The 14,201-nt window shown below is 40.5% G+C and overlaps 1 protein-coding gene across 2 annotated transcripts; it reads right to left on the reverse strand.

The window, feature by feature from the left end:
* Positions 1-1,736: 1,736 nt before the first annotated feature.
* On the reverse strand, positions 1,737-9,901 carry LOC132987069 (uncharacterized). Of its 2 annotated transcripts, none has more exons than XM_061053875.1 (4): positions 9,692-9,901; positions 8,716-8,761; positions 5,314-5,452; positions 1,737-2,498 (listed from the first exon to the last, which is right to left on the reverse strand). In XM_061053875.1, the coding sequence occupies exons 1-4, from the start codon at positions 9,788-9,790 to the stop codon at positions 2,177-2,179; spliced, it is 606 nt and encodes a 201-aa protein (XP_060909858.1). In that variant the 5' UTR covers positions 9,791-9,901; the 3' UTR covers positions 1,737-2,176. The 2 variants fall into 2 exon arrangements, with proteins under 2 accessions (XP_060909858.1, XP_060909857.1); XM_061053874.1 differs by having other exon boundaries at positions 8,716-8,764.
* Positions 9,902-14,201: the final 4,300 nt, after the last annotated feature.

A 14,201-nucleotide genomic window follows, 5' to 3' on the forward strand; every position in this document is an offset into this window, starting at 1 on the left:
GGCGGATGGTATCTTTTTGATACTAACGGGATACCAAGTTTTAAAAAGGAACAGCACATCAAATGATGACTGATCATTTTTAAGCATGATTTTTTTTGTCATATTTAGTTGATTCCCTTTGTTGTAAATTGAAACAAATCTTTAGAGCATAGTCGTTTTTTTATTTAGTGATAACACCATTAAACATAGAAGGTGTAATTTGAGTAGTGACAGGTATGATTTGCAGGAACACCTGAACCATATGACACTCTAAGAAAGCCATGATTCCCTTGAAATGACACAATTTATACTATTATAAGATACTTTGTGCTATTTTAAAGTCATTTCTCAAGTTTCATTTCTTGAGCGAAGAAAACAACTTTACAACAAACTCAGTCGAGGTCCACAATTGTACAATTAGTCTTGAGAAAACAGTATACTCCTCCTTGGTTTGGTGCTCAACTCTTTTCAATGCCCTCTTGTGTACTTGATCTCTTTTCAATATGCAGGTAGAGTAGAGTCAATATTTGCAGATTTGGGTGTTGATTTCCAGTCGGTTTTGGCCGTGCTTTTATCAGCTCATGTAGGTAGTCATTAGTTTCAAACTGCACACATAGCTTAATGGAGCTTTGTATTGTTTGGGTGATACATAGCAGGTCTCCGTTAAGTCTGCCCAATAATCCATTGGTGTTTAATAATCTGATGATTGAAAACAAAATGAAATGCAGTGTGTTTGCATTCGAGACACAGACTGACTATGAGGTCAAGTGGACACTTGTGAAGCAGCTCCATCTTGCTGTTGTAAAAAAAAGAAAAAAACGTTTAAACCAACTGTAAAACATTATTTTTTTTGTCTGAAATAAATATTTATTATGTGTTTCAAATACAAACAGAATTGTTCTTTTTTGGGTCAATAATGGCGGTACAATACAGACAGTGGTGTAGTGCAGGAGTATACGCAGGTTAACGGAGTATACCAGCTTAGTTTTCAGTCTCCAAAGGGTAAACCCTCTTCTAAATCCTCTCTGATTCACACCATTGATTGATTGATAATATTCAGGAGGATGCTGCAATGTTTTCCCTTGGGCAAGGGTGACCCTCCCTACTCCCCTGTCTCTAATTGGCTGGTAAACACTGACTAAATATGCAAGAGCAGTCGTCACAGAGGCTGTTTATCCTCTGCTGAACAGGACACCAAAAAACATTTGGGGTAAAAAATAAGAGTATACCCACTTCTTCAGGCCCCACTCCACCACTGAATACGGTTGTTTGAAAGAAATAAAAACCTGTGCTGTGGTGCACCCTTGGGGTCATACAACTCAATATTTAATGTTGAACATTTAAACTTAAAACATATTTATTATTAGAAAATCAAGTAGCCTGTTCTTGAGAAGTTTCAGGATTTATAAGAATTCAAGGTTTGTTTGTTACTATGACAGACTGCTACATGGCTGATTATATTCTATACAGTTATTATCAAAACCTAAAACCATTGTTGCTGACAATGTGAGTAACAGCTCACTACAGAAACAGCCGTTTTGTCTTTTTTGACATTTTTTCTCAGCAAAGACTCTGGATGAGTGATCAGTTTGACTGTTGAAATGAATTAGATTTGATTAATTTTTTTAAACACTACTAACAGATGCAAATGATAATCATCAAAGAGATACGATGTAAGATAAGATGGCCACAGGGAGAACAACAATTGCTACATCACACTTTTATTATTATCTTTTTTATATTCATATGTTTGGTTTAAAGTGACATTACTAATAACCATCATCTTGATAATGTCCCACTGGGTAAAAAGCCTTTCCATTAATCTTTCCTGAATCCTCTAGCGGCTGGCACTAGCTCAGTCTGTAGGGACTTGGGTTGGGAACTGGACCAAGTCTGGAAGTTGGTCTGGTAGCTGGAGAGGTGCCAGTTCACTTCTTAAGCACTGCAGATGTGCCCTTCAGCAAGGCACCAGACCCCCCAACCCCCCAATCTCTCCATTAATGCATATACATAGGCATATGCATGTGTGTGTAGCATGTTCAACAACAGAGTGTAAAATTGAATTTCCCCTCACGGGATTAATAAAGTATCTCTTCTTCTTCTCAACACGAGTGACATATCTCAAATAAAAGTCAAGAAGATATGTTGGCAGCTTATTTGGTTAGCCAAACAGTTATCTTATCCAGACAGCAACTATCTATTTCTCACTTTGTTTATTTGGTACACAACTTAGCAAGACCCACTCACAGAGTGACAACTTTAAAAAAGCCAGAGAGCTGGGCATCTCTGTGCTCCAGGTGGTGAGTTTAACACAGAGGATCGGCATGAGGAGCGTGATAATGATGACAGGTGCTATTAACATAATGAGAGTGGAAAGCGGGGGGTCTTGAACCTGTCCACATTGCCAAAAGTATTTGTAATGAACCTCCAAGAAGGCCTTGTCTAACAGAAATCCTTGACCTCTGCACCAGGAGGCTTTGGCCCCTTCATCCACGCACAGCTTCAGTTTGTTGTAGATGCTGCAGAAGAAGAGAGAGAGAAAAAAAGAGGACAGAAGTTAAGATGACAAAACATACTCCCTGCAGTCCAAAGGAAGTTTGAAGATTTTGGGTCTAAAAGGGTTAAAAAGCAGAACAGGCTTGGTGAATTGTTTTGACTTGCAATACATTACTCCCCATGAAACAGAGAGTTAGTTCATTATTAGAGACTAGACATGCTAAAATACTCAGAAAAGGTCAGCACATACGACACAGATGATAAAGCTTTGTCATGCCATGGTTGTCAGGGTTGGCAGAAATGTTCCATAGTGGCCCTTCAACATTTCAACAAAGTAGCCCCAACTTTCATGACATGTAAATGTACTTTCTTTGGAAGGCATATGCAAAGGCAACTTGAACAAACCTATGAGAAAGGTATTACAGAAAGAAAGACGTTATGCACTGTCCAAAGGAGTGGCTGCGGCTGCACACTGATTGTCAATGGCTCGCTTTTAAGTTTTTAAAATGTAATCATACTGCAGAAACGGAAAGTTTTTACAAATGGAGACAAATCTTTGTTACTTTTATACAAAACAATTGTATGATTAAGTTATGCAAACCCGTCACAAAAGGACCTATAGCAAACAGCATCGCACTGCAAAATCTAATTGGACAAAGTACAAGAAATGTGGGGCGCAGGTAGCGTAATGGTTAGCGTGCGAGCCCCATGTATGGAGGCTATAGTCCTCCAAGCCGGCAGCCGAGGTTCGAATCCGACCTGTGGCTCCTTTCCCACATGTCATTCCCTACTATCTATCTCTCCCTGATTTCCGACTCTATCCACTGTCCTGTCTCTACAATAAAGGTAAGCCCAAAAAAAGCCCTCCCAAAAAATACAGAAATGTGCATTGTTCTGTAATACTAATCTCCAATGGGTTTTAAGCATCTACACATTAACTAACCCGATACAATATTTAACTGCATGTGTTCTTTATGCATTATAGTTCCAGTAATGGGTAAGCAGTGTTGCTTGCTGTGTGCAGTGAATGCCTATTTTGCATGAAACAATCTCTATGGAGAGTCATAGAATCAATAAGTTTGAAACCAGTGACCTAAAGTATGATATGAAAATTGGTTATTAATGTATAAACATGATATTAAGTTAATGAAAAAATATGACCACTGGTGTGGTCCTTCAAAGCTAAGACTTTTAATGCATGAGCATTTGGATAAAATGCTAAATAAGCCAAAATCATCCAGCCTCGGCGCCTCCAAGCTTTTTTTATTAATGGAGAAATCACCCACCGATGTTGTGAAGGCGACTTCAATTTCACTGTAAAGTTTTGACATGTCACGTCGTCTGAGTGGAGAAGCGACCAAAGCCTCTCCAAAGCAGCATAAATCACCTGAGTGGTTGTCACTACAAGGTTTTTAGTGCGGAAAACATCCACCAAGAGTCAACGGAGCCTGACAGCCAGAAGTCAAATCAACATGCTGGGCTCCTCGCGATGATGGACACTCCACCCTTACACACCATTTGATCCGTGAGGAAAGTCAGCCCAAAACCATATTAACAGTAAAATATGGATTATTACAGCCATAATTAATAACTACTGCTGTCTACTGTAGGTATAGCACAGCAAGAGCAAAAGTCTCCACAAACAACTCCTGTCTGGAAATTTAAGCCCAGGAGCAAATGTGAAGCCCTTTTTCATCATGAGTTGAGTAATTAGCACTAAATGAAGCCAGGAAACATGAAAGTAAGTGACTTTCCCATGACGATAGGTCATATATCTTCAATGAAAAGCCTGAAAAGAGTGCGTAATGTGCAACTCTATCCAGCCTTATTCATGTGATTTATGTCACTGCGCTCAACAATATTAAGCTCTGGGAATATTTGTTGGCTTATCACAAACAATTTATCATTGAAATGGAGATGTCCTTATCAACATGAATAATAAGTACAAAAAGGGTTGAAAATACACCTGTCGGTCCCTTAATCCATCAAGACAGTGATGTGATGTATTTCTGTTCAATCTTAACCTGTTATCAAAGCTGCATCACGGACAGGCTCGGATTGTCATTGAAAGAGTCTCAAAATATATCAGAAATAATCCCTACAGATATACAGCCTTTTGTTTTAGTGAGATACTTTTTTTTAGCATTAGCTGTTAGCAACACAGCTATCGTCAAGGCCATCAGACTCCATTGACAAGAACAGTAATTCAGCATTACTGTATTTTGACAACAGGAGTTGCTGGTCAGCACAGAGTACCATTTGATGTTGTTTTGTTAATGTGTTGTTTTGGATTTTACTGCAGCAGAGACAGTGCAAAAACCTGCAGTTCATTGAGTGTCCACTTAACTGGCTGCAGAAGCCCCAGAAGTCACATTCACACCCTACTCAAAAAAGCCAATTCTTACTGCAGAAATGGCCATCTTTACAGCCTGGTTCAAAACACCAAATAGGTCTGATAAGCTCATGTCTTTATCAGCACACAGCACGGCAGGTGAAGAGAGTTTGTGTCCGGTTGCCTTTAATTTGTGGCAGCCATTACAGCCCACAAGCTTGTCGCAGGCTGGAGTAATTCCCAAACTCTTCCCAAACGTTTGTATCTATGAGTCCTTTAGACACCATAATATGGAAGAGCAGTGCCGAGTTTTCAAAATTCTGTTAGCGTCTAAAACCAGAACTATTGTGATACTTAGATTTCCCAAATTGTTAATGAAATACATATGACCAAACTTTATCCAAATACTTTAGGTTCTGGTTCAAACATATTGAATTTCTTAGTCAAAATGATCAACATCAATAAAAGTTAAACTAGAAGAATGTTAACAACTGATAGCAGGTTACCCTTTTGCAGCAGGCCAGGGACATCCGTCCTGAAAGCCTCCTGTCTCCATGCTCCTGTTGAAGTCCGACACACAGTGGTCCACATCACTATCAAACATGTGTTTGTCACATGGTGGAACAACTAGTTTAGCAGCTATTCCTGGAGAAGAGAGACAGTGAGAGTAACAGTCTGGATTATTATCCAAATTAAGAGAAACAACTGTCTTAAACACGGACATACAGACTGAACTGAAGCTCTCTGGTGTCTGATGTGATAATCAACAAATAACCAAAAAGACGGAGCTCGTGGTCACTCAATTTAAATCCTACCCATAAAATGTCCTTCCTTTTCGAGATTTTCTTTATAATATTTGACCAGGACTATCACCATTGAGCTACAACAATCTTTTTTTACAGGGACTCCTGACCAAGATAGCGGCACAAAAAAAATGCCACATAAATAACACACAACAACAGATATATCAGTTAATATCAGTTGCGTTCAGCGAGAAAGACATGTGCATTCACTGGTCAAATGATCCCTGATCCTGGTTTTAAAACCTTCCAGACTTATACAACGCTAGAGTTTAAGGTGACAGCTGCAGCTCAGTGTCCACCTAGCGTAAAAAAGCACAGGCTGTGTGCTCGGGTGTGTTTGCATGAAGCTTTTGTACACTGAGCAGAAAAGCGCTGCACGTCCGTCCTGTCTCTATGACAACAGTCTGGTTAACAACGGCCGCTGCATGACCGACACTGCTCCGTTACTTTTTACTGCATGTTTTATACAGTATTTGAGATCGTTTTTTACCCAATCAGGACACGGAGCAAAGAGGACCCGTAGGCGGCAAAAATACAAGGACTATCCTTAATTTGGAAAAGAGTGCCAGTGACGTCAACAGCGCCTTTATTAAAAGTTGAAAGGTTTTCTACTTGAGCGCTCGGAGCAGCCGCAAAAACGGCAGAGTGCTTGAAAAAAAAGACACTAGGCGCTGCATTTTTCCTCCAGGTGGCCGCTTTCTGCTGCGAACGCTCTCTACTCGTTGAAAACAACTGAAAAACGACGTTAGGTGGAAACGGGGCCTAAGGGAGTAAAAACCATTACAAGTATGTGGAACTACATGATGTGCCCATGAGACTGAAGACACAGCTGGTGAAAGGGATAGGAGTCAGTAATCAACATAACCAGTTTGACAACCCAACCACTGCATCTAGTGTCTGCCCCCCCCCCCCCCAGCACCTCTCTTCACACCCCCACCTCCCCTGACAACACCACCCATACTGCCACCAGGACAAAAACAACACCTCCCCCTCCCTCCATACCTGGGGACTGTTCAACCCCTTAAACCCCCTCCCTCTCCACGGACAATTCAACCCCCCTCCCTTCCACCATTACCAAGGAGTAGGTGAGCAGAGAGCTGAAAGACTCCGTCCCAGGAAGGCAGCAGGCCCGGACAGGGTGTGTCCAAGGATGCTTAAGGCTTGTTCTGCCGAACTGGGGGAGCCACTTCAGCATGTCTTGAACATGAGCTTGTGGCATGGGAAGGTCCCTGTGCTCTGGAAGACTTCGTGCCTCACCCCGGTCCCCATGAAAGAAAAACCCAGTGAGCCAGGTGACTTCAGACCAATTGCACTGACATCCCACGTCATGAAGACCTTTGAGCGGCTGCTGCTCCATCTCCTCAGACCCCAGGTCCACCGTGCCCAGGATCCACTGCAGTTTGCTTACCAGGCGAAGGTAGGCGTGGACGATGCCATCCTCTATCTACCACACAGGGCTTACTCTCATCTGGACAAAAGGAGCAGCGTGATGAGAATCATGTTCTTTGATTTCTCAAGCGCCTTTAATACCATCCACCCCCTCCTACTGAGAGACAAGCTGACCGAGATGAGGGTGGACTCGCACCTGGTGAGATGGATCACGGACTACCTCACAGAGAGACCACAGTACGTCAGACTGAAGGACTGCACATCTGACACTGTGGTCATCAGCATCGGAGCACCACATGGAATTTCCCTCGGGATCAATTAAGTATCTATCTATCTATAAGAAAGACGATGAAGAATGGCCTTTTAAAGAAAAACGTTATTCCCTCCTGCCTCTTGTTTCCTCAGCTTGGTTTTCTGTTTATGTTAAAAGACACATGCAGAACTTTCCAGATTTTGTACTTTCTGAAGAGCTCACTTTTTCTGGTGTACACAATGGAAAGAAGAAAATGCATTTAACATTTGTAGTGTGGACGGAGCTGTTCCTATTTGTATTAGGTGTAAGTTTCCAGTAGGGCTGTGCACATTCAGAGGTCTCACAATTTGAGTGAACGTGTCATGATTTGGTCTGTTTAAGTTTTGTATTTCAAAGTTTAGATCTTCTTGTTTTAGTTTTTCTTATTCTTCCCCAGTGTTGCTTGAGTTTCTTTTAATGTTTCCTAGTTTAGTCTTTAGTGTTTCCTGTTTTATTTTGTTATCCTAGTCTCTATCCCTCCTTTCTAGTGAGTATGGTTAAATTCTCTGTGTCTTTATTGTTTTAGATTGTAGTTCTTGTCTCCAGTGTTTCTTGTCTTGTCTTTATTCCTTCCTCTGTGTGTTTCCCTCCAGTGTGATTGTCCTCATTGTCTTCACCTGTGTCATTAGTCTCACCTGTGTCTGATTACCCCATGACTATTTAGTCTCTGCGTTTCTTCCCTTCTGTGTCAGATCATTCTGTCACGATCGACTTGGGGAAAAAAAACAAAGGAGATGGATGCAAGTGCAGAATAAAGAAAACTATTTTATTGTTAAACAAGGCAAACAAAAACTTACTTAAAATAAAATCCAAAATGTCCAACTAAAAAAAAACACAAAGGATAAAGAACACAGGTAACCACGAGGAATCACTAGGAAGACTGACGCTGACATACGACGAAGAATGATCTGACACAGAAGGGAAGAAACACAGACAACTTAACAAACACGGTGGTAATTAGACACAGGTGAGACTAATGACACAGGTGAAGACAATGAGGGCAATCAACACTGGAGGTAAAACACACAGATGCAGGAATAAAGACAGAAATCAATGTCAAGGTTAAATTGTACACCAAAATAAATACATTCTATAGGTCCAGCCACAGCCAGAAAATCTACAAGCAACGTCCATACCCAATAATCGATTGGGTCTGTAATTGCATCGATGCAGAATCATTCGGTCTGCAACGCAATGCATCATAGAAACAATTCATTTCAACACCCCTTGTTTCCAGTGTAAAAAAATTACAAATATACTTTTAGCTCTACTGTCTTTTATTTCATATTGATATTTATATTACAGCACACTGACTTTACTCTTGACCTTACAATATTTGAATGACCATTAAGACTTCAAATGAAACATTTGACTACACATTGATGATATGCAATGACTGACCTTCAAGCTCTGAGCCCTCTTACCTGTCCAGATGAAGATAAGGGCCGGCAAGGATGCAGTCGAAACCATCTGCTGTCAAACAACAACATCACAAAAGACTTTATGATCATACCATATGAAACTGAGTCCGGTTGGGATGTTTTAGTGTATCAGTCATTGAGGAACAACAACCACCTACACGAGCTGATTGACATTCACATGATGTCTTATATCAGATGAATGAGTATGGTGAAAATGTTGGAGTCAGTGTAAGTGCTCAGCATCTTCTGAAACAAAACAATAAAACCTAATTTTCTAAATGTTTGTCATCTCATCCTGTAATGTCTTGTCTTGTCCATATACACACAACCACTCTCATCTCTTTAAAAATCCATTTGTATTTGATTACATGCCTAACTTAATCACAGAGGCATTACAGGACCTCAAACGCAAACATTGTCTTCAATGATGGAGACATAATTAAATCAACTTTGTTACTTGCACCGATTATTCAAATCTATCATCAACATTTACCAAACTTTACTTCTACCATGCAGGATTTTGAACATGTTGAACATTTTTGAAAAGAGAAAGATATTTAGCTCTGTGCAAAACAGAAGTGATGACCATCTGTGTCCTGGACATTCCCTCAAATTAATGACTTTATCTCGTGGGAGACTCTGAAAACAGATGTTACCGGGGGGAAGCCAGAGGAGGACTCTTTATGGAAATATGCACAAATGTCATGTCTGTGGATTAAGACAGAAATACAGTACAGTCTGCGGCTAAGAAAGAAATACTGTACAGTGTACTGTAAATTCTATGAAATCTAAAAATGGGCCACATATCTATATATCAAAAATGCATGTACCATTGCATTAACAGATGGTATCTTTTTTAAAATATATTTTAGCTAATATAAAAAAAGTTGAACTTCAACAAACATATGATATATAAAGAGATTTTTAACCCTCTGCAACCAAACTGATAAGCAAAGAGAAAATGTCCTTAAGCACGTACCCCAGCTTTCACTCTGCTGTTCGACAAAGTGTTTCCGTGTATATCCCTGGAGAAAGACCAGATCAGATCTGAACCTGTGCTGTAGATGCTCCAAATCATAAACCAGCCGACCAACAGATGCACGACTGGTCACAAAAAAGTCCTCTGTGTGATCTGGTCCAGTTTTGTTATCGGTGCAACTCCAAGCTAATTTGATTGTGCAACAGGAATGGACAGCCTGCTTCCTTTCCCAGGCTGAGGAGAGCTGTTCCCATGCTACCCAGAGACTACAGACAACCCCCCCAGAGACACTCAAACTGAGAGGCCTCAATGTCACAAAGCCGCATGGCAGAATGTTACAGTTATTTAAAGCTCTACAGTTCATTTCATGTGATGGGTTTTATTACTATCAAAGTTCAGCTGGGTCAAGAGATGAGGGGGTCGACTATTTATTGTTAGATGCTGCATGAGCTGAACAAAAGGTGGAGAAAAAAATCTCAAACAGCAGGTTACCAAACTGTGACTGCAGGGCTAGCAGACTAACGAACAGATAAGAAAGCAGCACACAGCGTGACGTTACAAGCCCAAAACTCTGTTTTCCCCGTCTACACATAAAGACTTTAAACAGAGTTTTGGAAAATCTTTCCAAAAGGTGCGCTTTCAGTGACCTAAAACATAGTGTGTACGAAAGGCCAAAATGCACAGAAAAACCCAAACTGTAAATAATTGTTAAAATAAACGTGAGAGAAAGAATCTCTTGTTCTTCTCTTCCTCTTTTAGAAGAAATGATTTGGTCCTTTTTTGATGCTCTTAATCCTACAGCCTCATTAGTCTCTTGTTCACTGCTGGATATCACAATCCTCCCAAATAAAGGCCTCCTTTTCACTCCTCTCCTTTAAATTACACCCATGACTGAGGAAAATGAGTGAGTGTGGAAAATGTGACCACCTTTCTGTGGTATTCCATTTGTCTCGACTAAATGACTCTTTGAAAGACGGATCTTTCAGGAGCCCAGTTAAAAAATCTCTCAGCACTGCACTATCAGGTCGTTCCGCTTTCGAGTTAAAATTAAACGTTCCAACATTGTTCAGCTATTGCCCATTCATTTGGAGTTGCTACGGCAACGCGTACACATAATATAATCCTAATGGGTTTGTGAATGGAGGATTGGTCATAAGAAAACATTTCCATTTTCTTAAATTGGAGGCATAACGGTGTAAGCGACAGAGCAAACAAGAGAACACAGCCTATAGACACGGCTCAGTAAACACTGCGTCTGACAGAAGGTCAAAGCACGTGATGTTTGGACAGCGTCTGTCTTTAGCGTAATGGAAAATATTTTTCAGGTAGGAACAAGAGAAGACGAGGCGACGTATTACAGCTGGATGTTTGGAGGAGAAAGATGAGTGAAAGATGGTATTAGCGTTGAACCACTTTCAGGCAAGACTTCCTTTTTCCGTGCAGCGTTAAGGTCTGCAAAGTAAACGCCTTCATTTTGTGGTCTATAACATCCCCGAGTAACGCCTGTTTTTCTGTTGAGTCTCGTATCATCGGTAGAATATTCGTTATACAGCACCAACTATCCATAACTAATGACCTTCTCTGTTTTCTCTGTATGTCCATTGAATGCAGCTACTGGAAAATGAATGGCTAGGAAAATCTCAATTCAAGCAGATTTGTTGCTTAAGTCAAAATGTTTGATCTGTAATTGATTGTGAGCTGCACTTTTATGCAGATATCTGTTTATAGAGATACATAAATCATCATCAGAATGCTCCTTTATAGGAGCTGGTATGTCTTGAGCACTGACAATGTTTCGCCTGTTTTTTTGCTGTCCACACAGACTGGTTTTCCTGCACACACCAAAGCCTGCTGAGACGTGATTGGTCATTACAGCCCGGACTACAAATGTATTACTCTTGGAAACCAGACCACTTTCCATACTGAAAATCCAGACCCCTGTGTACAGATTCTACATGTAGAAGATCAGGACCCCTATAAGACCATAAAATGTCACCATACAGAGTGTCAGTGGTTCTCCTGCATCATGTCCCTCTCACTACATTCAGATTCTGTGACATGTGACTGACAGAAACAAACAGTAAGATGGCTCAGTTAAACAGTGATTTAAGAAATGCATCCTTTGAAAAGAATGCCTTACTAGCCTTCAGAGGCTTAAGGATGAAATTTCTTGCAGAATGCCAGCAGTACAACAGAACAAGAATCTCCCATCACCATGCAGCTGCAAGCATGGGTGGGGAGGAAGTTGCACGTGCCTTACAATGTCAGTGGGTTGGAATTTTTGTCTGAAATGAAGTTTGGACTAGAAAGTCAAGTATCCTAGTCCAAAGAAATGCATAACCAATGATTATGTTTCTTATGCCACCTGCAAAAGTAAGAAGATCGAGCTAAAGTAAACAGATCTTTAAGCTCTAAATGCTCATAAAGTGCAACCACTTTTTCACGCAATCTTAAATGATTTATTTAATTTGTCAGTAACGTATCTTGTGAATTTGAAACTGAGAATTAAAAATCTATTCAGAAAGCTTTTATATTCCCACTGGTCCTGCAGAAATCCTGTTTTTTTTAGCCTTGAAACCTTATGCAAGTGGCAGAATGGGGCAAAGTGAGGATAGACAGACCTGACAGACATTACTTCATACTCAGACCAGCTCAATTTAAGCATGTTATACGGTGAGCTACACTGACATCACACTGGAGCAACTCTGCAAGGCTGGAAAACCCAAACGTCCATCCTGGGGTCAGTCAAACATGAGGAAATATCTGCCTCGTGTAATGGGAATGAGTAGCTTCCTGTTAGTGCACCGTCTCCAAGAGGTGCACTTCATCATATGACTGAGTGTTAATCCATCATTACATCATGTCACTACGTCATCTGCACTCATGCTCCGCAGCTCCTCATTCATACTGACAGACAAATCCTATAATCCAAACCTTTCTGTTCCAATTAATGAGAGCTAACTTCATTATGTTATATCCATTTCACCTTTCATTATACTTTATTGTAATGCAAAATTCTTAAGACGTTATGATATAATTGAGTATTTAAGGATAGAAAAAGAACGTTTTTATAATGTTCGGCCAATGATAACGGGGACTGTGGTAGAAGTTACAGGAAGGAAGTCAACGTCCACATAGCTACTGAGTATATATATGAGAGTTACTGAATCCAGAAAATGTTGTGAACCTTGTTTAATTGTATGCACTTTATGTGATCGGCTACTTTGAGAAAGAGCAAGCGAGTTTAAAGAAATAACTAGTCTGATGTCATGTCCTGAATTCAAAGCAGCTATAAGGAACTTTGTTTTGTGTTGATTTTGGCGCCCCCTGTGGAAAACAGCAGTACTCATTGTTTTGTTAAAGGAGATCCATTATACTCAATTTCACCATTAACTATGTCAGTCTTGGACACCTATTGAGTAGCGTTGCAAGATTGTAGCTCAAATGTATTTGTGCTTGTTTTCTAATTCTATATTTTTTTTCTGTATACAGAAGGCACTCATCTTCCTTCTGTATACAGGGGGAAAAAAAACATTTTTGCATGACAAAATCAGTCACACAAAGTTAAAGGAAGAATTTGCGACTTTTTGATCCAGTAGATGTGGACACCTCCGCTATTCTGAAGCCTCCGCTCTCCTCCATCGGCCCACCTCCAACCGCCCTCTACTTGAATTGCACACAAGAGTTATGAACAAGAACGCACCATAAACAACAAAATTATACTTTTCTTTAGCTGCAGTTGCCTGTGACCTGTATTGTTGTGTAAGCATGCTAATGTTAGCACACTTCAGTTAACTCATAACTTCACATTGCACATAACTTGACATGGAATGACCATGATCTAAACACTTGACATCCAAATAATCAGTGAGTGTTATTCTTCTTTTCTCTAGTCCTTGACTAAAACGGCTTTATACACAAGGCCTTCCCGTCCATGTAAATACAGCTCAGACAACAACACAGCAAGCAGGACTCACGCTTCTCACTCATTGTAGACAGTCATGACTCAGAGAGACATTTACAGATGATATACTTCTGTTGTATTTATTTGTAAAATATCGCACATTCTTCCATTAAAGTAATGAAGTGGATAAAAGAAACCAGACAATAAGGTCAACCCCATGCCACAACTGTCCAATATGCAAAAGGTACAAAGTCAACAGCCACTTATTCCAGGCTCAGCAACAGCCGGGCAGCAATCACTCGGGTTTTTCTCCTGCAAATGACAACACAGCACATTATGTTGACCAGCGCGACTTGGCAAAATAAATGGGCTTCATAGACATGGAGAGTGAAATGCCCCCCAACCCCACCCCCACCCCTGGACTCCTCACCTTTTCACTGAGTGCCAGCTGACATGCAACAAATGAAGGGGCCACATCACAAACACTCAGCACTCGTTTTAATATTCCCCGTGTCGGATCTGCTATGTTTTTCTTAAGTTGAACTTTCTTTTAAAAGTGAGTGTGCATGCTGCTGAGTCAGTTGCATGTGTTTGCATTTTAGCTTG

The sequence above is a fragment of the Labrus mixtus genome, chromosome 13, assembly GCF_963584025.1.
Source record: "Labrus mixtus chromosome 13, fLabMix1.1, whole genome shotgun sequence".
Taxonomy (NCBI): domain Eukaryota; kingdom Metazoa; phylum Chordata; class Actinopteri; order Labriformes; family Labridae; genus Labrus; species Labrus mixtus.